A 27,446-nucleotide genomic window follows, 5' to 3' on the forward strand; every position below is an offset into this window, starting at 1 on the left:
GGAATTTGTGCGGAAAATGTATTGAATAATACGCGTTTATGTGTAAATGTATGTTCATTTGTGTAAATATATTTAATATGTTACTATGTACTTATAAAGGTCAGGAAATTAGGAATCGTCGGTCAGTAAATTTAAATGGACGAGTATACGCGAGGCCATTTAAAAATCGAGACAGGCGTCCCCTATTCCGGCTAATATCCTTAAAAATGCAAGGAAATTAATAAATAAATAAATTATTAATTTTATGTGTGGCACAAGACTAGCTCGAGTTCTACAAATTAAATTGAATCAGCGTCGTCATTTAATTTCAATGCTTTGTTGTATATTATGTATTACAACGATATTTCCATTCATCTTTAAGAAAATATATGTAAACACATATTAATGCATTTGTTATGTTAAAAAGCAAAAAGCAGTGAAAGCAGAGGGCAGTGCGCAAACCTCTTTAAATAAGAAATCACTGCAGGTTTAAAATTTGTAATAAATAATAGAAATATACATATTTAATAAGATTCATAATGTGAACAATTTGATAAAGTAGTATGGTAGTATAAAGCGGTGCAAAATAGATATAATTATAATTATTTTTCTAATTATTTACAAGTAAATATATTTGACTAATAAAACAAAATGTTTAGAATGATACAACCATTGGGTACATTAATTTCAAGATAATGCTCAGAGCACATAACATGATTCAATAAAAAATGATAGCAATATAAATACGAAGAAAGGAATAATTCAATTACTGACCAGTTGAATTTGTAGTTATATTTTCAAAATTAATTATTGCCACATCAAAGCAAAATCAATGTTAAACACGAATTCAATTTTTATAATTATTTTTGGCACTGTTAAGGTAACTTACAAATAAATTGACAGTTTCTTTCAAAAAACGCCAGTAAAAACGATTAATTAAAAATTCGAATGTTCTGTATTATATTTGATACAACACTAGACAATAACGGAACTATATGCTTCTCAACACTTTCAGTGCTAAGCGCCCCGTTTCTAATACAATATGAACACAAATAAATAATATTATTTTGAAAATAAATTTCCAGTATAAAACGATATATTCAGAATATAAATCTCATATATCATAGTTGATACTCTGGCCAGCAACTGAAATTCCAAAGTTGGAATTTAAATCAAATTAAAAAATGGCTTAATAAACCGAACGCTCAATTACATAAAAATAATTGAATTAATGATTTGGTGATCCTGGTCATGGCACCAATTGAAGGGTTTATTCAGAAGACTTTAAAGTTTTATTACTTAGTTATAAGGTTAACAGCCATAACAGTATCAAACCCTTAAAACACTTGTACCCTATGGTTCTCCCGATCGCACACGATGATGTTCCCGCCGCTCATGACGGCGATGCCCTCCAGACCCTTGAACTCGCCATCGCTGGAGCCCCAGGAGCCGAAGGCACGGAGGAACGTTCCGTCGGGGTGGAAGATCTGGATGCGATTGTTGCCGGAGTCGGCTACTACGATATAGCCTTGGTCATCAACGGCGACACCCCTGAAGACAAAGAAGTTAAAATAAGTATCCCAATTACACCTAGGGTACCGCTTTCTGGCATCATCTCGGTATTAGCCAATTAGGGCGCCTGGGCTTAGTACTAGATATTACGAAAGGAACTGAACTTCCAATGCACTGAGGAAACTACTTATAGGCCTGCTACGGTTACTACTATACTTACTATATATTAGTTATGGGCTTTTTTGTCAGCAATTCTCAAGTTTCATTTCAATATGACAAAAACTGTAATAAAATTAAATTTTGTCAAGCAGATATGCCTGCGAGTGACATTAGCTTTTGATAAGCTGTATAACTCGCTTTATCTTAACCTTTGGATATTTTTCATATTTTTAAAACTTTTATATTAAAAAATTATATTGCAAAAAACTTAATTTTTATATCTTAATTTTAATTAAAGTGTCAAAGATTAAATTTTATCGCTAAAATGTAAATATTGTCATAATATTATTTTACATAAAACGTTACCAAGACTTTAATGTTTTTATCTACTTAGTGTTTTACCTCTCTGAAACCTAATTCTGGACTAATTTTCTTTTACCAAACAGTATCCAGATGACTACAATTAGTGCTCATTAAGGTTGTTTAAGTTTGTAATAACTTACAGATTCCATTAACCTAGATACTTAGTAGTAAATTTTAATAAACAACTCTTTTGATACACGATACCTAATTATGTTTAGTTAATAATTGTTAATCAATAATTAACAGTCATCAAATACAGTTTATGCCACAAAACAAGTTTCAAAAATAACATCTCCAAAATCAAATTGGTAAAATAATGAGACACATTTAATTACATATATAAACAATAAACCACGTATAATGAAACAATTGCCTACCATAGCGTTTGAAAAGTTACAAAAGGGACTATTCGAATTTTCACTAGTTTAAAGTGTTTTTTATTTATTTATTTCCGTTTTGTCGAGCTTGTATGTATGCTTGAAGCAACGTTATCGGAAATAAGTTCGAAAGTCCCGACGAAATTCCTGTCCTTTAATATTTCATAGCACAAATTGCGGTCGAAGGTAAATAACTGGGTATCAGAGATGCCAAAATAATATTTTTCGAGTGGGCGATTATCAGCCTTAACCTTCCGAATAACTTTGTGTGCTTAAATACCTACACTCTTATACAGATCTAGCTAATGATTCCCTACATAATATTCAATTTTACTACCTTTCACAGATTCAGGTAAATAGCATCAGCAGCAGATTTAATTTTGAGCAGTTTGAGAAAGTAGGTGTATAATACTATACCATAAATTGTTGTAATCTGTCCAAACGTACAAATTTTGAGACAAATAAAGGTAATATTATCTTCTTCTTTCTCGCGTTGTCCTGGCATATTGCCTCGGCTCATGGGAGCCTAGAGTCCGCTTGACAACTAATCCCAAGATTTGGCGTAGGCTCTAGTTTGTACGAAAGCGATTTCCATATGACCTTGCAACCTAGAGGGTAAAACTAGGCCATGTTGGGATTAGTCCGGTTTTCTCACGATGTTTTCCTTCTCCGAAAAGCGGCTGGTAAATATCAAATGATATTTCGTACATAAGTTCCGAAAAACTCATTGGTACAAGCCGAGGTTTGAACCCGCGACCTCCGGATTGCAAGTCGCACGCTCTTACCTCTAGGCCACCAATGCTTCTCGCTAGGCCACTAGCGCTTCTCAATACTCGTAAAGGTAATATTACGTGAATCATTTAATGTTTAGATACCTTTTTTCAATATCTGTAAAAAATATTGTTCGTCTTTTGATAATATCTATAATTATCTGGTGCATTTATTATAAACAATTTACGTAATTTAGGGAGAACCTAGCCGCCACCACACCTTCGAAGTTAGCTCATTTAGAATTAAATAAAAAGACCGAGAAGTTTTGTATGTGAAATAATTTCGCCTTAATACTAAAGTAGTTATATACATATTATCTTTATGTAACGTGAGCAGTCCCTTAAGTAATATAATTTCAAAATACCCCAGAACTTTTGGAGCTGAATTAATATTCTACGCTTATATTGCGATGTTATTAATAGAAACCCTATAGGTGACAGAGATTTAACATACATTTGATATCAAAGGGTTCCCAATCATTAACTACCTAATAGTTCCCAACGCTTTGAAACCCCACATAATCACTTGAATACAACAATACGTATTTTTGGCTTTCATTCCAAATAGGCCTAACTCTCAAAGTTGTACAGTATTGGGAAATTCATTACTTTACGAGGCTGTTGGCTTAACAGCCCTGACGCGAAACATTTATTTCATATAATTTCATTTAGTTTACACATATGAAATATGTTAAAACGTTTTAACATATTTATATATCTGTGAGTGAATAAACTTCCGTGAGATATCACGGAACAGAATTGGTATCCAGGATAGTAGCTAACAACAATATCTGATACACGACGAAACTTAAGTCGACACCCGAGACAGGCACTCTGAAGCGAATTGTATTGTAGGTACTGAATGTCTATGTTTATTTCAGCCCCGAATACTTGCGCAGCTTTTATTACAGAGGTTTCTTTAAAAAAAATGCTCGAACAAACGAAAATTATTAATTTGTTGATTGAAGCGACACCCTAACAGAAAATACTTATATAAATATATTCTTTATCCCTATCAATTAGATACGAAACTAACCTAGACGGAGTCCAATTTTTCTGTCAAGGTTTTTATTTAGGGTTCCGTAGTCAACTATAGTTTCACTATGTCCATCTATCTGTCCGTCTAGAAAGCTGCAATTTGGCATGGATGCATAAATCAATCATGGAGACAAAATTGTTATATTAGGGTATCTCCCCTACAAATTTAAATCCTATGGTGTGCAGCGTCGATAGGTATTTTTAAACAAATATAGATCTTCAACTACCAATTTTTGAAAAAGTAAATATTTTCGGAATTATTTCGATAAAAACTATAGCGAATATGCTAAGCCGTTTTTCAGTTATCGCAAAAAGTCTTTCCTTCTTAGTAAAAAAAAACGTACCAAGAGCTGCGAGAGTACTCCGCGGTTCTTGTAATACTTATTAATAACCCCAATTCAGCCTATTGTGATAGAAAGGTAACTATGGAACCCTACACTGACAATGGGTATGGCCTGACATGCTCTTAGCCGGTTTTTTTTTTGGCATCTGTATTTTCACCATTTATAGGAATGTGTTTTAATAAACTTTTTTGGCTCGTTTGATGTAAACAATCCATTTTATAAAAAAAATGCCCTTAGCATACGAAACCCATTTTTCCCAAGGCGTTTTATTTTAATAATGCCTCCGCTATTATAAGCTGCATTCATGTATAACTCAATGACTCCGCCTGGCAATCCAATCATTCCGGGCCATCGAAGACCTCAAAAATTGTTATTTTCCATACAAATATTGCTGCGAAGGGAAATGAATACGCCAAGTTTCCTTCGAACTGATTCGCCTTGAAACATTTGTTAATTGAAAATATTGTATAAGGAAATGGTATTATCTGATCAATTTGAACGTACACTGACATCAAAATGATGTTACTTAGTTATCGTGCGTATGGCTCGCGCCAATACATGTACTGGCAAGTACAAGCCAAATGCACGATACCTGAATGACATTATTTAGATGTTATTCTGATATGTTCGTGCGAATCGACTTGTATGTCACGTAAGTGATATTGTGTGTCTTTTAAAAGCCTACGTGTAAAACGAAGTGATACTTAAGTACAAATGTTCGTATTAACTTCACTTCACTTCTTAAAAAATGGCTTCAGTCCAGTGGAACTATTTCGCCAGTATCAATGTATTGGGAACGCTGGTGGCCTAGCGGTAAGAGCGTGCGACTTGCAATCCGGAGGTCGCGCCTTCAAACCTCGGCTCGTACCAATCAGTTTTTCGGAACTTATGTACGAAATATCATTTGATATTTACCAGTCGCTTTTCGGTGAAGGAAAACATCGTGAGGAAACCGGACTAATCCCAACAAGGCCTAGTTTACCCTCTGGGTTGGAAAGTCAGATGGCAGTCGCTTTCGTAAAAACTAGTTGACAAGCGGACCCCAGGCTCCCATGAGTAGTGGCAAAATGCCGGGACAACGCGAAGAAGAAGAGATCAAAGTCTTGGAAGCTTTATACGGTTAATACAAGTGTACGGTGATTTTATTATATTGCTACTAACGTATCGCTGTACTGACAATATGGCCGCCATTTTTATCATGTTTACTATAAAATATATTCAAGCAGATCAGAGTTTTGAGATCGTTTTCACATTCGTTGCTCTAAAAGCTTCTACTAAAGATGTTTAATAGCTCGTTTCATGTATACCATTAAAATATATCATCGTTAACATATTAAACTGTCACAGAGGACATAAAATAACTTAATGCAGATCTATATTACTTCCTTTGGAAGATATTACGGAATCTAGACGTCCTTATGCATATTTAAAATTTATAACTCGACTAAGTTCTCCGAGTACGGTTCTTTATTCGCTGCAATATTTATGTTCTTATTTGGTTTTCATGTTATTTTGTTTTAGAGTGCAGAATTTATATGTGCCGTAAATTTTGATATAATAAAAGATATTCGTAGATAATGTTCATTCTAAGTACTCGTAATGCATAGTGAGCATAATGAATATAAATATTTATGTATGTGCTGCAAATACAAGTGAGTCTTCGTTTTAACTACGGAAAATTATAAAGAATATACATACGTACGTACGTACGGTTTTCGTACTATACCATTATAGGTATATAAAAACCTTTTACTTCTTGAAATTTATAAAATGAAAGTCTTAGAAAAATGTATCTAAATCGTTAACTTTTGTATTGTCTACAGAAAATACGTCGGTTATCCCGTACGTTTTGACCCATCGTTTTTGACGTCATTTGACGTCTCCTCGATTAATCTTTATCTACTTATTACATGCTACTTATATACGTGCCAAATTGTGCTCGTCGTACTTCATATTCTGTAATTCAGTGGCCAGTGGATTCTATGGTTGTCGGAGTCAGACACCAGTACTCTTTTAGTGCTGGAAGCCGCGATGTAGTAGGAAAGCTTCACTTTGAAGACTTACCCAGAAGCTGATGCGGATACACGGAACAATCTTCGAATTTTTTTATTGTATTACCAATTTTACTTACCTGGGAACTGTCCATCCTCAGACCCCTCATCTCCGAACAACGTTAGTACCCGTCTGTTCACATCAAACACGTGGATCCTATGGTTGTTAGATTCTGACATAAGCACTCGGTTGGTGCTGGAAACAGCAATGTAGTGGAGATACTCCAGTTTATCCAAAAGTTTATGGTGACGGTGAAATAACTACTTTTTCTTACCTTAGAAACTTCAAACGCAAATCATTTAAGCAGTTTTCTTCAACAAATAAACGTGTCTGTCACAGTAAAGTTTTTGATATGACCATATCTCCTTACCTTGGGAACTTAAATTGTCCATCTTCAGACCCCTCATCTCCGAAGGACGATAGCACCCGTCCGTTCACATCGAAGACTTGAATCCTATGGTTGTTGGAATCTGATACAAGGACTCTGTTGGTGCTAGAAACGGCGATGTAGTGGGGATGCTCCAGCTGGCCCAGCTTGGAGCCGAAGCTGCCGAACTTGCCGACGAATGTGCCGTCTGATTGGAACACCTGTAGGAAAACATAATTTATAGTAATTCGACTGTTTTATTTTCTTCTTGTCTATTGTGTGGTTAATTAATATTTCATATTAATTTTTGTTCTACGTCATGTCATCAAAGAATAGGCTCTACGGAATACCAGCGCTGGCTTAATGCCGAGTTGAGACCATTTCGTGCACATGTGTGTTTTATGTGTGATTGTACGGTTTTTCCTGCTATTTTGTATCGTCACAAATGAATGTGTTTTATCTTTATCTTTTATTAAAGTGATTTACTATGAAAACTTTTTTGGTCAATACGTCAGTGATTAGTGTGGACGAATATTTAGCGAATGACCCAGTGAGTGTTGCATGCAACTCATTGTTTTCTCGCCTTTCCTACCACCAACGTCGCTCGCGCCGAGTGCTAATTCGGTCGCAGAGTGCTGCAGCCCGCAGATTGCGTCCGTTCGCCATCGCGTGCTCCCGTTGAAGTTCTTCGTTATGGAGCGAAACATGACGAGCAATTTTCGACTTCAAATACTTAGGTAACCCGTTTTTATATATTTAATAAAGCTATCCCATACCTGAACTCTATGGTTTTCCTTGTCACACACGTATATGAAGCCCAGCGCATCCGTCGTGATACCCCACGGGTAGTTGAACTTGCCGTCTCCCGTGCCCTGACTGCCGAATGCCCTCAGGAACCGCCCTTGAGGATCGAACACCTGCGAAACAATACGATATTTATTATTAGCTTATACGTCACCGTAAAATTGTAAACCCTCTTCAGTTTACAATCTCGCTAGCTCAACTGACGGTAGGAAGGTTGGAAACTAACCTAACATAACCCACGTTGGATAATAAACTAACGGGTGCACAATTTTACAGTGTGAAATACATATTTATTTGTATATATTAATACATACAGCAGATAAAATCTACGAGTATAACTCAGAAACAAATATTTGTGATATTTAAACACACTAATAAATATGCCCTTACCTATAGGGCCACTACAGACTAGATTAGGAGCCTGTTAGTTGAAGTATGTAATCAAATGACACCTCTGTAAAGCATTTAATGTTCGTATTATCTTCCTTATCGCAAAACATTTCTTCCACAAACGAATAAAAACTCCAGTAAACACTCGACTTACTCAAAGAAATACAAGAAATTGAACAAAATGTTCCAGTTTGTTCAGAAAAGAGCTTAACCACCATATATTTTCAATATACTTACGACTTTTTGTTGGAGTTAAAAGCAACTTTACCTCAGGGAAATTTACTGTATCAAAACCATTGTTCATACTCTTTGGGGAATTTAAAAAGGTTTTTATAATGCATTTAATAATTAAGTTGGTTCAGTGATTGTTTTGTTTTGCGCTGTTTTAAGTATAATTTAGTTATTTGGTTCTTAGACTCATTGGTTTTCGCATTCTTATTTCATCACAATTTATTTTAATGTAATTTGCTTTGCCAAGTTGCAAAGCTTTTTAAAAGAATAAGCGTTTTGTTACTCTAATATTATCACAAGTTTACTTTATTTTATTTAGACCAGCACTTTACAAAAGTTTTGTCAATCAAACTTATCGTAAAAAAGAACTAAATCTATCTTGATTTAAAAGGAGTAAACAGTTCATCTTAAAAGAATTAAAAAAAAACCGACTTAGTTATAAGTATGTTGTGTGCCCTAGCAGGGCGTCATGGACTGACATTATTACTTGTTTAACACCTTTTAGATTTTATGTACATGATTTTACAACGAAATAAATGAAAAGAAATGAAATGACTTCAATGAGTGACTGGTGAAAGAAAGATTATTGTTGATTTTGGATTTCATACAATGAAATTAAAAAGACAGCGTCCTACGCCTAATTATGTAGAAAAGGAGGTAAAAGGAGGTGCTTGATTTGATGATGACATACTAAGATCACTATAAATATGCCTTTGACATTTGAGGAGTTCCCTCGATTTCTCATGGAACTTGAACACGAACTTGACAAAAATTTGTCTTAAAAATCTAATTTGCTTCACAAACACAGCGAAGAGGACAAATCGCCAAACGTAAACTATGCGTCGTTGAAGAATTCCATTCTGATCATCATCAGCAGTTCCACTTCATCAAATGTCACTTTTTAAATGTAAATGCTTGATTTGTTGATAATAATACAAAAATCACTATATGTATTCTCTTCACATTTCAAGAGTTCCCTCGATTCCTCATGGATCCCATCATCAAAACTGAGTTTTGACAAATCAGGACCAATCTGTATATTATATAGATTCAATCAAAAATCACTTCAGAAATGACGGAGTTATAAAGTAACAAACATTTAAAAAAACGTACCAATCAAATTGATAACCTCCTTGATCTGTATGCTATAGTTTTTTGATCTACCTACAAGACCAGTAATAAAACAGACGTCAAAGCAAACGGTCGTTTTACTTGCTATCGCTCCCGGTTCCATATATATCATCTGGCGACGAGGATGGGATCCATTCCATATAAATAAATAATAAATAAATAAATAAATATTATAGGACATTATTACACAAATTGACTAAGTCCCACAGTAAGCTCAATAAGGCTTGTGTTGAGGGTACCTAGACAACGATATATATAATATATAAATATTTATAAATACTTAAATACATAGAAAACACCCATGACTCAGGAACAAATATACTTGCTCATCACACGAATAAATGCCCTTACCAGGATTTGAACCCGGGACCATCAGATTCGTAGGCAGGGCACTACCCACTAGGCCAAACCGGTCGTCATTATTACACAAATTGACTAAGTCCCACAGTAAGCTCAATAAGGCTTGTATTGTATGTACCTAGACAACGATATATATAATTATAAATACTTAAATACATAGAAAACACCCATGACTCAGAAACAAATATCCGTGTTCATCACACAAATATATGCTCTTACCAGGATTTGAACCCGGGACCATCAGCTTCATAGGCAGGGTCACTACCCAGTCGGTTAATAGAGGTAGGTATGATTAAAATCAATTACAGTATACGAGTAAATACACTTTTCGGATTACACACACACAATGAAATAATCGTTGCCTCCCAGATTAGAATGTCGAACGTAAAACTCAAATAACTACTCCGACATACTGCCATTGCTTCTACACTCTTTCAAATTTTTTATTCCACTCATGCTAAGCTAACAAGAAAGTTTTTCGATACATTGCTATGAAAACTCAAAGTCTGGAACATATCCTAGAATTTTCCGCTCACTTAACTTTTTTTTATTTTTTATTTATTTAAATGATATAATACTTTGAGTTAAAATGAAATTCATCTCTTTCTTAAACACGTGAGTTTCAGATTCTATTTGTTTCAGCCAGTAACTGATTCTGTCAAGAATTTTTCTAAAGCAATATGTCTGTGTCATGAAATGCAGCGTGCATTTGATGTTTGACAGTTTATTCCTAACGATTTTGTTGAAAGTATTAGGGCGTTCGCTACGTACGAAAAATAATATGAGTAACGCTAACTGATCGGGTCACTCACATATTTTAAAGTCGATGATTGCACGACATGTTTTGCTCCTCCCTGCGCGCTCCCGTTGAAGATCCTCGTTATGGAGCGAAACATGTCGAGCAATCTTCGACTTAAAAATACCTGAGTGAATTTAAGTTGTAATTTGAATTTAAGAAAAGTTAAGATTTAAAAAATAAGTAACATCTTCAAGTTGTGCTAAAAAAATAGTAATTAGTGGTGTAAGATTTGCTTATTAGTCAAATTTTATGTACATTATGCAACTTCAAAAGTTTTATGTTACGTGTCACGATTTATAAGAAAATGTGTTTCATAAATACCTAGATATTAACGTTGCGAACGAAGTCTGAATTGTATCAAGCCGAGTATGTTTAGATAATTTTAAAGACTGGTATTTTTTAAATTTTTCTTCATTAATCCTTTTTGTTAACAGAGAAAAAAAATTCTAGAATGTACAATTCAAGCTCTTTTAAATGATACCTGCTCTTTGACTTGATTTATTAACTGGACTTTGATAGAGAATAAAAACAAAAAAAAACTTTCTATCCGTCTGGGTTGGCCTTTTTAAAAACATAACTATTCCGAAACTTAAATTGAAAGCGTAAGTAGTTCTCGAGATATTAAACGATATGACAATGACGGGCAGAATCGCACCATAAGGGTTCCTTTTTACCAGTTTGGTATAGAACCTTAAAAAAGAGGTTTTTGTGTATTACTTGTATGCGATGGTTGTATCGCTCCGCGATGCTGTACTGTCCAAACCGGTTGACAGCCATGCCAGCGAGGCGGTCGAACTTGGTACATAACACTTGCTACCTAAATCTTGTGTCTTACCTGTATGCGATGGTTGTATGGGTCCGCGATGATGTACTGTCCAATCTGGTTGAAAGCCACGCTAGCGACGCAGTCGAACTCGGTACATAACAGTTGCAATCTAAAGCTTGTGTGTTACCTTTATGCGATGGTTGTATCGCTCCGCGATGCTGTACTGTCCAAACCGGTTGACAGCCATGCCAGCGAGGCGGTCGAACTTGATACATAACAGTTGCAATCTAAAGCTTGTGTGTTACCTGTATGCGATGGTTGTATCGGTCCGCGATGATGTACTGTCCAATCCGGTTGACAGCCACGCCGGCGAGGCAGTCGAACTCGCCCTCGCCGCTGCCGTACTGACCGAATTCCTTCACGAAAATGCCGTTCGAATCGAACACCTGGAACATATTTGAATTATTTACTTTCAATCATTCAATTTCTTTACAAACGAACTTTAAATTAATGATACCAATTAGGGAGCTTTCTTGCCCAAAAAATATGCATTTTGAAATGGTAGCGAGCCGCTTTGCATAATAGTAGATAATCAATCATACGTTTTTCTAAGTATACGTAAATTCGTTCCTTAAGAGCCGCGGGTTAACGAGATCTGTTACAAATATGAAAAAAAAACCTACAAGTTTCAGGGACCAACCGACTAACACAATATGTCAAAATTGGCTAACCGACGTTTACTTGAAAAAAAAAATAGGTTATTAAAGCCCGATCAGAAATATATGATCATTGTCAGGAGGGCGCTATTCTCCTGTATAGGATGACAGTTCAGTTTAGTATGAAAAATTTAGTTCCAATGAAATTCCGCAATATGGCGCGTGATCGTATATTACTGATCAGGCTTTATTTTGATTCGTCTTTCAAAATTTAACTTATTGTTAACGAATAGCAGAAAGAACAACTTAAATGTCAGAATATTACGTGAATGACTTTAACTATATTAATTTAATTTATATCGTAATAATATGAATTAATTTGTGTTATTATTGTTTAAACAAATGAACAAATTGCTAATTTTTAATTTTGATGGAACACATAATAGTTTAATTACGCTTATTATTGTGTATATCGAGGACTGTACAATTGAATGCAAAAGTCAAATGCTTGTATTAGAATCTTAGATCCGATTCACATTTCGCTATTATACACGCATAGACGACCTATCTGCCCTAGTGAGGAGTGCCCCTTCTTTTGAAGTCGGTCCCGGTTCAAATCCTGGTAAGTGTACGTATTTATTTATGTGAGCACGGATATTTGTTCCTGTGTCTTGGGTGTTTTCTATGTATTTAAGTATTTATATATTATATATACCGTTGTCTAAGTACCCACAACACAAGCCTTATAAAGCTTATTGTTGAGTTTAGCCGATTTGTGTAATAATTTCGTATATTTATTTATTATTTTATAACGTTGTCTCGCTCAAACATTAGAGCAACGTGTCCAGTGTGCTAAACGTCTTAGATCCATAACTAATTCAAAACATGTTATAGAATACGTCTGATATTCATAAAAAGAAAACAGAATAAAAAATAAATTGTGCCAATGTATTCAATAAAAAATTAACAACACAATTTTATTGGTAATACGACAATTTTATCGTAAAGAACATTAATTTAGAAAATGGATGAGAAGATAGCTTGCAATTAAATAAATTGATGATTCTATTAATTGCTTGATTTACTACCCTGATTTTATAACCACATTTGGAAACAACGCATTTATACAGGGTGTGAGCGAAAACCCAAAAAAATGCATTTTTGATGGTAATAAGCGTATAAAGTGACATCAAAATATTTAGGGCGACTTTTGATTAAATGAAGTAATATTTTGAAGTGTCAATATTTAATTTCGTTAACTTTTTACAAAAAGCAACGCCTTAGATCGCTACGCTTCTTCTTCTTCCTCGCGTTGTCCCGGCATTTTTGCCACGGCTCATGGGAGCATGGGGTCCACTTGACAACTAATCCCAGAATTGGCGTAGGTACTAGATTTTATGAAAGCGACTGCCATCTGACCTTCCGACCCAGAGGGTAAACTAGGCCTTGTTGGGATTAGTCTGGTTTCCTCACGATTTTTCCTTCACCGAAAAGCGACTGGTAAATATCAAATGATATTTCGTACATAAGTTCCGAAAAACTCATTGGTACGAGCCGGGCTTCGAACCCACGACCTTTGGATTGCAAGTCGCACGCTCTTACCGCTAGGCCACCAGCGCTCTTTTAAATCGCTACGCTACAACAGTAAAAATTGATTAATTGACAAGAAACGGTGATATTTGATTCATAAGAGTGAGTTTGACCAGTTTTTTTCGTCGTGTTAATTTTTTAAAAATATGATAGGTATAATTTTGTAAATTATAATACTTGTGTAATGAGAATGAGCACAGATGTGTTACATATTTGAGCTGCAGCTTACTATGGAGTTTATTTAATTTGTGTAATAATTTTTTTTTTCAAATTATTCGGGCCCACCCTGTATACAAATAGAAATGCGAGCCCAATTAAGCACTGCGACGTGCCCACATTAGAATTGTATATCATAAGTACGTATACCTATAAATTTTGTATTCACGTAACATTTGGAGAATGTCTGGAGGTCGCAAATATTCAATAATCAAATATAATTGGAGTGTATTCAAAATAACAAAATAGGGCCTTTTACAAAAAAACAGTGCTTTAATTTGTTGTGATTTGTACTCGAAAGGTGAATTAATACAGTCAGACTAAAACAAATTTGCTACGATTTTGATAGACGTATAAATAACGCTTGCACTTTGTATTCTATCAAAATCGTTGCAGACTTATCTTGGTCTAACTTTAGTTTTTTTTTAATTATTGAAAATCGGAATGTATTTAAATTTCGTATAAAGAGGTAGAATCATTTTAGTTTATGAATTACCCATTGCAGTGAGTTATAGCTACGTTGATAAATCATATTTTTGTGTGTTATCTTTTTTTAACTACTGTACTACTACTACTATTAGAAGTAGGTATTAGAAAAAAATAAATTATTTTCTAAAAATATTTTTATATGTTTTTATTTAAAATAGAAACACTACTGTATAAATTATAATCTGAAATAAATGTCATATACTAAGAAAAAAAAGCCATGACCCCAGTGGCTGAATGGCTCAGGCACTTGCCGCGATAGCAGAGGACGCTGGTTCGATTCCAGCCTGGGGCACTGGAGGCCTTGGTCACTTTTTCTTAGTATATATAATAATAATAAATAATAATTCAGCCTATATACGTCCCACTGCTGGGCACAGGCCTCCTCTCATGTGCGAGAGGGCTCGGGCTATAGTCCCCACGCTAGCCCAATGCGGGTTGGGGACTTCACATACACCTTTGAATTTCTTCGCAGATGTATGCAGGTTTTCTCACGATGTTTTCCTTCACCGAAAAGCTAGTGGTAAATATCAAATGATATTTCGTACATAAGTTCCGAAAAACTCATTGGTACGAGCCAGGATTTCAAAACCCGCGACCTCCGAATTGAAAGTCGGACGTCATATCCACTCGGCCACCACCGCTTCTTTCTTAGTATATGACATTTATATTAGTTTTTAACTACTATCCCTACTAATCCTTTTTTAATCAAAAGTAATAATAAGCCTGTATGTTTGTCTACCTCTTACTTCTTTACGCTTGAGCTTATTAAGACGAAATTAAATTTTCTCAAACTTGCTATGAAATGATGTCATCAGTCATGTCGACTTACGTCAAATTAGGTCCGGAAATATTACATATCAGGTGGCATGAGTGAAGATGATATGTAAAGGAATTTCATACTGCCTTACACACCTAGGACTAAAGCAACCTTCTTTTGTTTTTTAACGTCAAATTGTGACACAACCATCAACTAGCTTCAGTTAGCTTGGTACGGTGATTTGTTGTGCATATTCGTTGCTAAGCAACGGTGGTGGCGCATCGCGCAGGCGCGCGGACTTACGCGCGTAAGGTTGTACACCGCTGGTAGAGGGGCGAGCCGAGTAGGTCGCCACAAAACAAATTGACTACAATTTTTTGTTTTAATTGCAAGTTTGAGAAAAGCACTATACATATCTCGGCGAGAAACGGGGTTGCCGGCCGCGTATCTCTATCCGGCTTCGCTACGCTCAGCCGTATATATCTACTTGGCTTGCAACCCTACGTTTCCCGGCCTCTATAGTAATGTACTATTAAATAAATAAATAAATAAATATTATACTACATTATTACACAAATTGACTAAGTCCCACAGTAAGCTCAATAAGGCTTGTGTTGAGGGTACTAAGACAACGATATATATAATATATAAATATTTATAAATACTTAAATACATAGAAAACACCCATGACTCAGGAACAAATATCCATGCTCATCAGACGAATAAATGCCCTTACCAGGATTTGAACCCGGGACCATCAGCTTCGTAGGCAGGGTCACTTCCCACTAGGCCCAACCGGTCGTCACTATTACTATGAGGATTGATCATTATCATCATCATAAAGCATAAACTTGTAATTTATAAATTTCCCTCGCCAATAAACTCTTTCGCAGTTTGGCGAAGTTTTGTAAGTTATGTGATTTTTGTTTATTAGCAATAAAAAAAAAGCGAAAGTAATTATGTCCGTTTGTTTGTTTGTTAATTCTACACTTTTAAACCGCTTAAATATTATATAAAGTAACGATGAAAAACATAATTAACCCGTGATATTTCTTTTTACAACACGATTAAATTGTCATATTTCCATGACGGACATAAGTAATTTAATCAACGTTGTATCTAAAGGGATGTAAAAGCTAATATAGTTTCATCGTACACATTCCATGAATAGTTAGTTACATACGCTGACATTTTGGCGCAAGTTCAAAACGAGACGATAACTATTCCCGAAGTTTAATGAGAATGTAAACTGTGGACGTTGAAATCGAGCGGATAGTTTGCACGCCTAGAAAGACAAATATACGCTTAGTCCACTGACGCTAAGGATGACTTGTGTTACTCCGTACCGAGTCTTAGCGGTGTCCTTAAGTAATGTTTACCGAATAAAAATAAGCTGTGGAAAAAATGCATATTTTATGCTGATTTTACTTAGGACAGAGCCTGTTTTTGAATGGCAGAAATTTTGCAATTTAAAATGTAACGCAAGCTTTATCTCAATTCTCGATATGATTGGTTGCACCCATGGATCGGATCGCAAAAGCTACATAAGCCCTGAATTAAATTACTCAGTTTTCGTACGGTATGGTCTAAATCAAGTCATCCTTAACGCTCTTGGTTTGAAGGGTTCTGTAAATAGACTCGCCTGCACTCGATGGTTTGACGAATCGGCCACGACCATTGTGTTGTCGGGACCCACAGCGATACCACGAGGCCAAGTAAAACAACCGGGTTCGCTCCCCCGGCTCCCCACGCTGAATTGTAGACGGCGTTTCTGCAGATACTGGCTCCTAGGGGAGGAACCTGCTGCTGCGAAACCTGAACAAACAAAAATAGGGTTAGAAAACGAAGTGATGGAAGATAAAGTAAATCCGAAGAAGCGGCAAACCTATGTACACGCCACGCGTTTTTCTAACCTGCTACCGCTGCTGTAGCCGCCGTAGGGGAGATGGGGGAGCCTGCCGCGTTTTTTGAATCGTCATCAGAACTGGCAAGCTCGTTAGCCGAACGTAAGGGCAGCCCGAGAGACAGGCGGCGCGAAGTGCTCGACGCGCTGCTGCTCGTGTCGCGATCCTTGCCCCGCGATCCGTACTTATTCTTCAGGTATCTGGCCCATGAGCTCAAGGCCGCACCGTCTTTCTCGCCGGGTGGTGGTCGTTCGGGCGAACTTTCTCTAGATTTTAGCGCGTGCGAGGATCGGCTGCGAGACAACTCTGTACCGCCGGTGCCAGAGCCGTATCGAGCCGCAAGATACGCTGACGGTGACGCTGTCGTGGGAGAGACCGGTTCGTCTGCGTCGTCATCGTCTCCCATGCCAAAACCAGTGTGACTGCTCTTGCTTCTAGCGAGACGATTGCGTCGCTCTTTCAACGCAAGGTATCTCGAACGCGCAGTTGGGTACTTCGATTCGTCATCGATAGAAGATACCGGTTCTTCTTCTTTAGGCTTGGTGGTGCCATAACGGTTGCTGTACGAAGAACCGCTAGCGCCGTACCTAGGCTCCTCCTCGGCTTGAGACGTTGTGCGTGTACGGTACCGAGACGGGGTAGGACTCTCTTTGGTCTTGTTGTCTTGGGCGTCGTTGCGGGCATTGGTGCTTCTCGCAAGAAGCGGACCAATGTCGCTGCGAGCCATCGCCTGGCTCTCGGGCTTCCTTTGCGATGCAGGCTCCTCTTCGCTCTCCTCTGACGAGTCGGTCTCCTCCTCGGAGCTCGTGTCGGAGTCTTCTTGGGCCGGCTCGGCGGGCGCCGGGGCGGGCGCGGGCCGCTGGGAGCCGATGAACCGGCTCTGGACCCGTTGCGCGCCACCGACCGTTCCGTTCGTTGTCGCCGGAGCTGTTCTATCGTTGCCTGCGGAAATAAACGTTCTGGTTTTTGATGGTGGCTCATAACTGCTATATTTTGCTTTTAATTCTGCGATGGATAGTATCGCACCTGTGTGTTTAACCGCCGAGCCGGAACTTTCTGTCGAAGCGCTTGATTCGGTGCTAGGCGCGCGGCCTCCAGAGCGGTGGGCGGTGGTTTCTGTCGCTGACGGCCTTCTGACAGGTGTCACTGCTGGTTTAGGAGCTGGAGCAGCATTTTTACGCTGAGTTCGTTGCAGCGATCCAAGGGATTCATCGGATTCACCGTCGCTGGAAGCCTGAGGAATATATTGAAATTCGGTATTGACACCAAAACGGTAAGGACATTTTGTATTGTGTTGTGTGCGTGTGAATTAAACATGGAGTGTATTTTATGGAATGCCGTTAGTTGTCGCGTTTTTCTTGTTAGTATATCGATGATCTGCTAAATTGTTCTACGTCGCGTCGCTCGTTCAATCCGTATCTTCTTCCCAACTCACCTCCCGGGCTGGTGTGGGTGGTTTACGAGCAATCGAGGTGCGTTCTTCCGGTGCTGGCGCTCGGTCAGGTTCTTGGGAAGACGCCGCGCCCTTATTCTGCCTCTTAAGCCGGGAGATCTCGTCATCTTCACTCTGCTGCCGCTGCGCTGGGGGGGCCCGCCGCTGAGGCTGAGGTGCTGGCTGCACTGGTTTCGGTGGTGGAGGTGGCTCCTTTTTTTCCTTTTTTTTACCACTGTCCACATCCATTATCCTCTGCATGACACGGGGACAGTCGCTAAGTCTGAATATCCCACTAAGTGGACCCCTTGTAGCATCTTCAGTGTCTGCTACCTTTTCTTTTTCTTTCTCTTTTTGCTCTGCCTTAACGGAACGAGTAGGTTGTTCCGAGTCAGAATCATTGTCTTGGTGACTCCTAACAAATCTTGAACGGAATCTTCTGGAAGGCCTATGTTCGGATTCATAGCCACTGTAATCATCCGTGGTTCCATAGGGGTCCCTTACTTTCTCGGGTGGTGGGGGTCGCCGTTCTCCAAATTTACGTCCACCTAAGATCGGTTCATCGTTCTCAGTATAGCCTTTAGATTCTTCTTGTTGGCGGAACTGAGTTGCAAGTCGATGATCACTCTTGGACCGGGTAAGTCCTTGGTTTTGTTGCAATGCTCCTGAATAAGCGTTAGGCTGATTAATATTAAGTTCACCATAGCTTGCAACGTGTACGACTAGTTGGTTTGGATCGTGTGTCATAACAAACCTAATCCGACGGTTATAATCTCCAGCCTCATAATCGAAGTTTCTTAAGAACTCTACCGTCTTCAGGAAAATTTCTTTGGTATCGACTAATTCAGTGTCTTCCCATTCGACATCGTCGTTCATGTACTTGTCTGCGAGATCACAATTACTTTGAATATTACTTAACTCTAGCTCGAGGTTATCTTTTAGATGTGTGAGGTTTCTAAGTTCAGTAGCTAGATAACGATCAACTTCATTCCTTAGGAAATCAGTTCTATCTTTAAGAGCTTTGGCTAGTCTTTTGTGGATTTCATCGACCTCTCCTGCCACTGCAGCGCAGTTTGCTTGCAAGTTTGTCGTGTTACGCTCGACGATCGAAAGAATATCTTGAAGCCGGTTGACTCCTCGACGTATCTGATTGTTGATCCTAGCGATTTCTCTGCGTAGAACTTCCATGTGCGCTGATTTGCAGTCTTCGCAAACTTTCTTGTCGCAATGTGCACAAGGCCCGCAATACGCCTTTTCTGAGCAAACATTGCACCTTTCCATCACCTGCCCGGCTGTGGGGTCAGGCAGCTCTCCTGCTATGTTAGCGTGCAGCTCTAGAAACCGCTGCAAGGTGACATTGGTCGGGAAACCTTGTACACCTTGGTACGGAATACGATGCTCTGCACGGCATTCTGGACATTTGACCTGGAAAGATAAATGAAAGCATAGAATTTAATCAGCTCAGTGAGATTCCTAGTCTTCTGATTATGGGCCGATTTTTATTTTGTTCTAAACGAGATAAAAGTTGGTAAGTTTGAAGAGCACTCTTCATTATGGGCGAAAAAAACACGAAATCCCAACTTGGGACAAAATAATAATAAAAAATCCGTATAGTTAAAGAAAGACTTTACACAATAAGGAATTTTATTTAATCATTTAATTTTATCGACATCTGACGAAAGAAGAAAAACAGCAACGCAATAAGTAATAATCAGCGCTTATATGACCGTTATAAATGGTATTTTATCCTACCTGTCGCCTGACGTAGTCGACAAGGCCGTCCATACACGGTTCCATGCAAAAGCTGTGCTGGCATGGCAGCAGCTTTGGATTCCTGTACCGGTCTAGGCAGACGCAGCACGTCAGAAGTGACTCGAACTGCTCCATATTTTCTTTGCTGCTTTATGTATCTGTAGGAAAAAATGTTTAAATTTCATACTTTTGGTACATTGAGGAATAGGGGAACATTATACGGGTACCATACCCCGCAGTTAACTTTTGTGGAACAACTATAAAGCAAAATTGTGCAATTAATATGTAGTAAGTTACTTAATTTTTGTGTTTTACCACAAAAATTAACTACTATGGTGTGGATGCACCTAGAGTGGTTAAAAAGAAAAGGAGAAAACCATAATTAAATTATTTACAAAAACTTGTAATCGAAAATAACAACCGGAAATAAATAAAGGTGTTGATGTTAATCAAATATGCATGTAATCGATTAATGTAGATTTTGACTTTTTAGATATATAAAACATTCACTCACAAAATATTATTATACTTGTATTCAAATTCGAAATTATTCAGCCTTTGTATTTGATGTTGAATTATGTTCATTGAAAGCTCAAGTTAAAACATGTAACACAAATCTAATCAGATCAACTTCTAAGAATAATGTTCTCGGTTCGAAAACAAAATTCATTTTATTTGTAGACATTTTCAAGAAGACAATTTCCATAGATTTAAAGTATTCACGTGGCAGCTATATTTGGAAATCGCTATTCTGCGAGGATTCGTTGATATTATAAATAGAATCTACGACTGGCGTTCCACGCGATTTAACAAGTGGAAAGAAATGCGTCTGAGCAAGAGAAAGTACAAACGAATTTGACCTTTACGTGTTCGATTTTAAAGTTTTGTTTAATTTATAAGAGTAGAGTTTTATTTTAGTAACTAAGTGACAGTTCGGAGATGAGGTAATTATTTTTTGTCTCATGTGTCGATAGACGAGACTTACTGTTTTGTTTTTGAGTCGAGTCATCGTTTCCTAAAAGTATTAGATATGCTTGGCAGTAGCTGCGGCCAAAAGTGTTTTAGTTAAATCTGACTAATGAAGTAAGTCAGCTTTAAAAATATGTCAGTAATACGCACACAATTTAAATGTCAATATCTAGGACTCAAAATCAATATTATGTAGAAAACGGTGTAGTGCCTTAGACACTTGGAAAACTGTTAACCTACATTTGTGGAAGTTTAAATTTAGTTTGCACTATTTGCGTTCTAATTATTATATTTTGTAGTTTCTTCTCTTAAATCTGTCGTGTCGAAATCTGAAGAGAACGCTTCATTGTTAACTTATCACTACATATTAATCATCATATCAGTAAGTTAACCATTAAAAACGTTATCTTTACTTTGATAAACTCCATCTATCAGAACTTTTTGCTACAGTGACGTTGTCTTTATTTTTAAACTTCCTTTGCCATCGCGCCGCGTCAGAACACGCGTCATTTTCTATTCCCGTCAGATTTGATTTCGATTTCATTATCTTGTGATGATAATCAATCTATTTGTGATAGTGGATAATAATAAACTGAGTGCGTGGTATGTGGCAATGCAATTATTGAGTATCGAAAGTAAATGACGTGTATGATTATGTCTCAACAAATTTGATTATTTTGATTAACTAGCGTAGATAAAACGACGCATAATCTAAATTCAATTTGGTGCCTTTATTGTGTTCTGTCTTCAATTTTTTTTAAATACAATTTAACTTTAATTTATAACTACTATTTCTTTAAATAAAATAATTTCAATAGATTGTAGGCATTTAATGTGCTCTATACCCAAAAGGGTTAAAAAGTTCCGGATGTTTTTTAAACATATTAGATGCGATATAATTTGATTTTAAACAAAATAATAATACAATTTTTTTATCAATACTTTTATCAAAAATGTTTTAGACTTCAGTTTTAGTAATTGTATAACTTTCTGCTTTTACCCATACTTTGCTCCATTAGTTGCCAAGCGTACCCCAGGCTCCCATGAGCCGTGGAATATACCGGGACAACACGAGGAAGAAGAAGTAGAAAAACATGAGAAAAATAGTTATTTTATAGTTGTGTTAATTAACAAGACTTCGACTACTACTTTCAAATTTATTTGTTTTTTTAGGTTAGTATTATACTTAAAGAATAAGACCACATTCATCAATTCAATGTAATTAGTTAAAAACAGAATATGCTTCATAATATATAATGATCAAGGCACTTCCTTAAGCTTAAACTGTATATTTCATTCACTGTAGTCACGTTGGCCAATCAACGTGACGCATGTTTATATTAGAGCACCCGCCCGCTACCACATAACCAAATAAACAACTGCTTCCTCGTCATTGCCTCGTTGCTAAAATTGATGATCTCTAGAAATAGAAAAACCTTGAGAAAAAAGGAGTAAACACTTTCTTTTGGCCCTGAGAGGCCCAATAGGTTGGCTGGCGAAAAATTATCGTCACTAAAAAAGGTGCGAATTTTTTTTGGTTGATTTCAGCGTTTTTTAGTGACGGATGATTGTTAATGAATTGAGTATTGTAAAACCTTGAGAAAAAAGGGGTAAACACTTTCTTTTGGCACTAAGAGGCCCAATAGGTTGGCTGGCGAAAAATTATCGTCACTAAAAAAAGGCGCGATTTTTTTTTACAATACAGCGTTTTTTAGTGACGGATTCAGCCAGATTATAGTCGTGATTACATTGTGTCATGACTGTTAATGAATAAACAATTATTTTTAAAGGCTATTCGCTATGTGCACGACTGTCACGCAACCTAGCAGCCGCAAGTCTAGGGGAAAACGTCAATTCACTACAGCTTATGAAACTACTCCAAAACTAAAAACTACTGAACAGATTTTCATGCGACTTTCATCTATCAATAGAGTGATTCTTGAGGAAGGTTTAGGTATAAAACTTGTTAATGTTTTCTGTAAATTGGTTGAAATATAACGATGTTGTCGGAAAAAATCACACTGGCTAGGAGCTTTAATCGAAAACGCTGCCTAATCCGTTTGAGCTATAAAAATACAATGTGTGGTGGAGTTGTCTCTCTTTCATGGGTCTACAACAAAGTCCGCGATGTTGAATGTTTAACTTTTAAGGATAACTAACTATACCCATTCTTAACTTCTAGAAAAAGATCATATAAAATGTGGCATTTGCAAACCTATTTACACGGATACAGTGTTAATAATTATCAAATTAAATACGTTAGTTACATAAAACATTTCATACAGATTACAATGGTCCCTTACACCATACAATTTGAATGAATATTTCAGGAGTAATCTTAAATTAAAGTTTCATTTCGAGCCATATAACTTGTACAATACGTTCAAAGATTCAAAGATTCAAAATGTTTATTGCATATCACATTACACATTATTAGGTGGAGCTTATAAGTAGGTGGGTTCATATGTGACACCCTGCAAGGGCACAACAATATACTTAAAACTAACATGCATATATTAACATTATTAATCAAATTTATCATTCAAAAATTCATGTACACTATAATAACATTTGCTGACTAAAAAGGTTTTTAAATTTTTATTAAACATCGGTAATTTTTCAATATTTTTTAGGGAGTTCGGTAAGTGGTTGTATATTTTAATTAACATATAGTGAGGGCTGGATGTAACTAGTTTTAGCTTTGAGAGGGGTAATTGAAGTTTATTTAAGTTTCGATTGTTCCTTTTGATTTTCGCTGCTGTCGGAGTAAACAACTCTGCATGTTTTTTAACAAATTTGCATGATTCAAGGATATACATTGACGGTAGAGTAAGTATTTGGAGTTTCTTGAAAAGAGGTCTACACGATTCCATTTGATCAGTATTTGTTAATATTCTAATACATCTCTTTTGGAGAATGAAGATCTTATCTATGTCATTGCTATTCCCCCATAATACGAGACCATAAGTCATTCTTGAATACGCGTATGCATAGTATACGGAAAGGGCAGTTTGGAAGTCGGTCGCCCGTTTGAGATGTTGTAGTGCGTATATAAAGGAGGACAGCTTTTTGGACAGTCTCTGGATGTGTGATTTCCAGTTCATGTTAGTGTCTAGATCGATACCCAGTAGAGTAGCTGAATCTACAGATTCCAATTTTATATTATTGTAATTAAAAATAATTGGTAATGCCGGTTTTTGGTAAGGTTTGAATTGGATTATTTTGGTTTTTTCTATATTTAGTTGCAGATTATGAATATCCAACCAGTTTTCGATTTTTTTCATTGTTACTGTCAGTTTATTTTCAGCTTCATTTGTATCAGAGCACGAGAACAACACAGAAACGTCATCTGCGAAGAGAGCGCTTTGCTCTTCTATTGCATTCGGTAAATCATTTATATAGATTAGGAACAAAATACATCCCAAGACACTACCTTGGGGGATCGAGCCTGTCTGGGTGACTTTATCGGATCTGAAATGTTTTATTTGACCTGTCTCAAAATCGGTATGTTCTATTTGGACTAATTGAACGCGGTTACTGAGGTAGGATTTGAACCATTTATGAGCCACTCCTCTGATTCCGGTGCTGTACAATTTATCTAATAAAATATCGTAGCTAACTCTATCATAAGCTTTGCTCATATCGAGCATGAGTCCCACAGCGTATTTTTTATTGTTTATTTCATTTATAATACCCTGAACATATTTGTAAATAGCCAAAGTAGTAGAACGGTTTTCTCTAAATCCATCTTGGTTATCGTGAAGTATTTTAAATTTTTCATAATAAGAGTAGAGGCGTTTTATCATTGCTGTTTCAAATACTTTTGCTACTGTTGAGAGAAGTGCAATTGGCCTATAGTTACTTATGTCTTGTTTGTCACCTTTTTTATGAATAGGTTTTACTACTGAGGTTTTAAGAAGATCGGGAAAAATTCCTTCCGAAAATGATTGATTTATAAGCCATGTAAGTGGATGAGTTAAAATATCTGCGCACGATTTAATCAAAGCGGAGGGAATTTCGTCTATGCCAAATGAGGTCTTATTTTTCAGATTTTTTATTATTAATTGTATTTCTGTAGGTTCTGTCGGACTCAGAAAAAATGATTTATTTATGGCATTCGTTAGTGGCGCTCTGTTTTTAGCTGTTGATTGGGTGCTTCCTATGGTCGAAAAGTAGTTATTGAAGGTGTTAGCTATTTGTATTGGTTCATTTATTACTACTGTTTCATCTGGGCTCTTAATTTGAATATTATTTTTCCGTTGTGGTCTGTTTTTATTCGTTTCACAATTGATAATTTTCCACATAGTTTGAGATTTGTTACTCGACTTTTGTAGTTTATTTTTATTGTTTATTCTTTTAGAATTACTTATAACTTTTTTTAATATTTTACAATATTGCTTATAGTGACTGCGTAGAACCACACTTTTGGTCTGAGATACAAGAAGTTTTAACAACCTTTTATTTTTACATGAAATTCTTATTCCCTTGGTTAAAAAATTGTTTTTAGGTTTTAGTTTAATTTTCACGATTTTTTTAGGAATACATTTATTAAGAGCTAGTTCTAATATTTTATGGAATATATTGTAGTTTTCGTTTACGTTATTGCTATATGAAAAAAGTGTATTCCAATGAATATATTGTATTTCATTTCGGAACTTGGTGATATTTTCGTTGTTAAAAAGTCTTTTATATATTGTTAGGGTTCGCAATTTTGGAGTGGATATGGGTATAGAGAGCAAGATAGTTTTGTGATCTGAAAAGCCATATTCGTGTACTTGCAGTATAGAATCACTGGTGTTAAAGTTGGTAAATATTAAATCAATACATTTGGAACAAGTTGGTGTAACACGAGTTGGCTCTCTGACTTTTTGGTGAAAGTTAAAGGATAGCATTAAACGGGATAACCTATTTTTTTCGCTATTGTCTGAGAGAAAGTCTACGTTAAAGTCGCCTCCTATTACAATATTTTTGTTCTTATCTCTAAGATTAATTAATTTTAGAAGCTTTACGTTAACGTCTTAAACGTTAAAGACGCTATCCGCAGTTAGCTCTAATTTTACCAGCTTATGCGCTGGGATCGCTTTATTTACCCCCACCATGCACTTCGCATGGTCCCAATATTAAAACTACAAAAATTTAAATTTCAAATAAAACGACCCATTTTCATTTTTAACCCGCGAACCCAAGGGAAAACTGCGTCGACAAAATGATTTTTAGATTTTTATTATGTTAGTTTGTAAGGTACGAGTACGTATCTATAATTCTTATGTGGTAATTTATTATAGAACAGTTTTACGGAAGCGCTTTAAAAAAAAGTCTTGCATATATTGTTTTATTTTTGTCTATTCAATAATAACAAGGAAACAAAGTATTTCTGTAACGTTTTTTTTTTTTTTTTTTATGGAGGATAGGCAGGCGTTTGACCACGAAACCCCTACCTAACCTAACCTAAGTTTAAAAATGACAATAGCGAATTTATACACGCAAAGATGCATCCTTATCTCTAACGAGCAAACCATACTGCATCCACGAGTACTATCGACACAATTACCTAACCAAATACATTCCTTACTGCATCAAGATAAGGTCTAACAAAAGTCAATTATGCGTGTTTCTGCTAGTATTAGAATTACCTTGACCCATATTGAAGTCTGAAAATTTCGCGTTACATTTTAACTTCCGAAATTTTATTGAGGCCACCTGAATACGCAAGGTCGCAAGAAAATTGTGATAAATAATTTCGAATCTCATTTATATACATGTTAACAGAGTTGAAAGATGTAGGTTTACTAAGACAATTATTGTGATTTCATAGCACGCCGATTTCCTCGCGCGCGACACGCAATCATTTACAAATTGAGGGTAGCTAAATTATAATTTGAAACGTAATAAATATAAGAGCCTCGGTAGAGAGTACGACTTGGCGTTGAAACTATAGGTCCATGGGTTCCCAGCGCTCACAAGTTTTTTACCCAAATCGCGAAGCGTCTGGATGACGCAACTGGTGACCGAAGAGCTGGCGGCTACCTTGCACAACGTATCAGCATTACGATATAACAAGGACATCCCGCCAGCATTCTTAGTACAATGCCTTAAGGGCCTATTTTATATTAAAGCTAGTTATAATAACACCACTGAATATAATCCATTACGTATAATGTTATTGTATGTAACAATTGATTATGGTTTTGATCTGGTTTTAACACATTCACTGCCGGAAACCCACCTGGTGGGCGCTC

The 27,446-nt window shown here is 36.5% G+C and overlaps 1 protein-coding gene across 4 annotated transcripts in view; it reads right to left on the bottom strand.

The window, feature by feature from the left end:
* Positions 1–461: 461 nt before the first annotated feature.
* LOC133523954 (RING finger protein nhl-1) overlaps positions 462–27,446 on the bottom strand; it is a 174,216-nt gene continuing 147,231 nt past the window's right edge. For 3 of the 4 annotated variants that reach the window (XM_061859680.1, XM_061859682.1, XM_061859681.1), the window contains 8 exons: positions 20,239–20,396; positions 18,490–19,911; positions 17,064–18,288; positions 16,793–16,965; positions 11,748–11,888; positions 7,738–7,878; positions 6,965–7,182; positions 462–1,530 (listed from right to left, as the gene is read on the bottom strand). In XM_061859680.1, the coding sequence (XP_061715664.1) occupies positions 1,317–1,530; positions 6,965–7,182; positions 7,738–7,878; positions 11,748–11,888; positions 16,793–16,965; positions 17,064–18,288; positions 18,490–19,911; positions 20,239–20,373 (3,669 nt within the window). In that variant the 5' untranslated portion in view covers positions 20,374–20,396 and the 3' untranslated portion in view covers positions 462–1,316. The remainder of the gene's footprint in view (positions 1,531–6,964; positions 7,183–7,737; positions 7,879–11,747; positions 11,889–16,792; positions 16,966–17,063; positions 18,289–18,489; positions 19,912–20,238; positions 20,397–27,446) is intronic. The other variant, XM_061859683.1, reaches the window with a different exon arrangement.

Source organism: Cydia pomonella, chromosome 13, assembly GCF_033807575.1.
Source record: "Cydia pomonella isolate Wapato2018A chromosome 13, ilCydPomo1, whole genome shotgun sequence".
Lineage (NCBI taxonomy): Eukaryota > Metazoa > Arthropoda > Insecta > Lepidoptera > Tortricidae > Cydia > Cydia pomonella.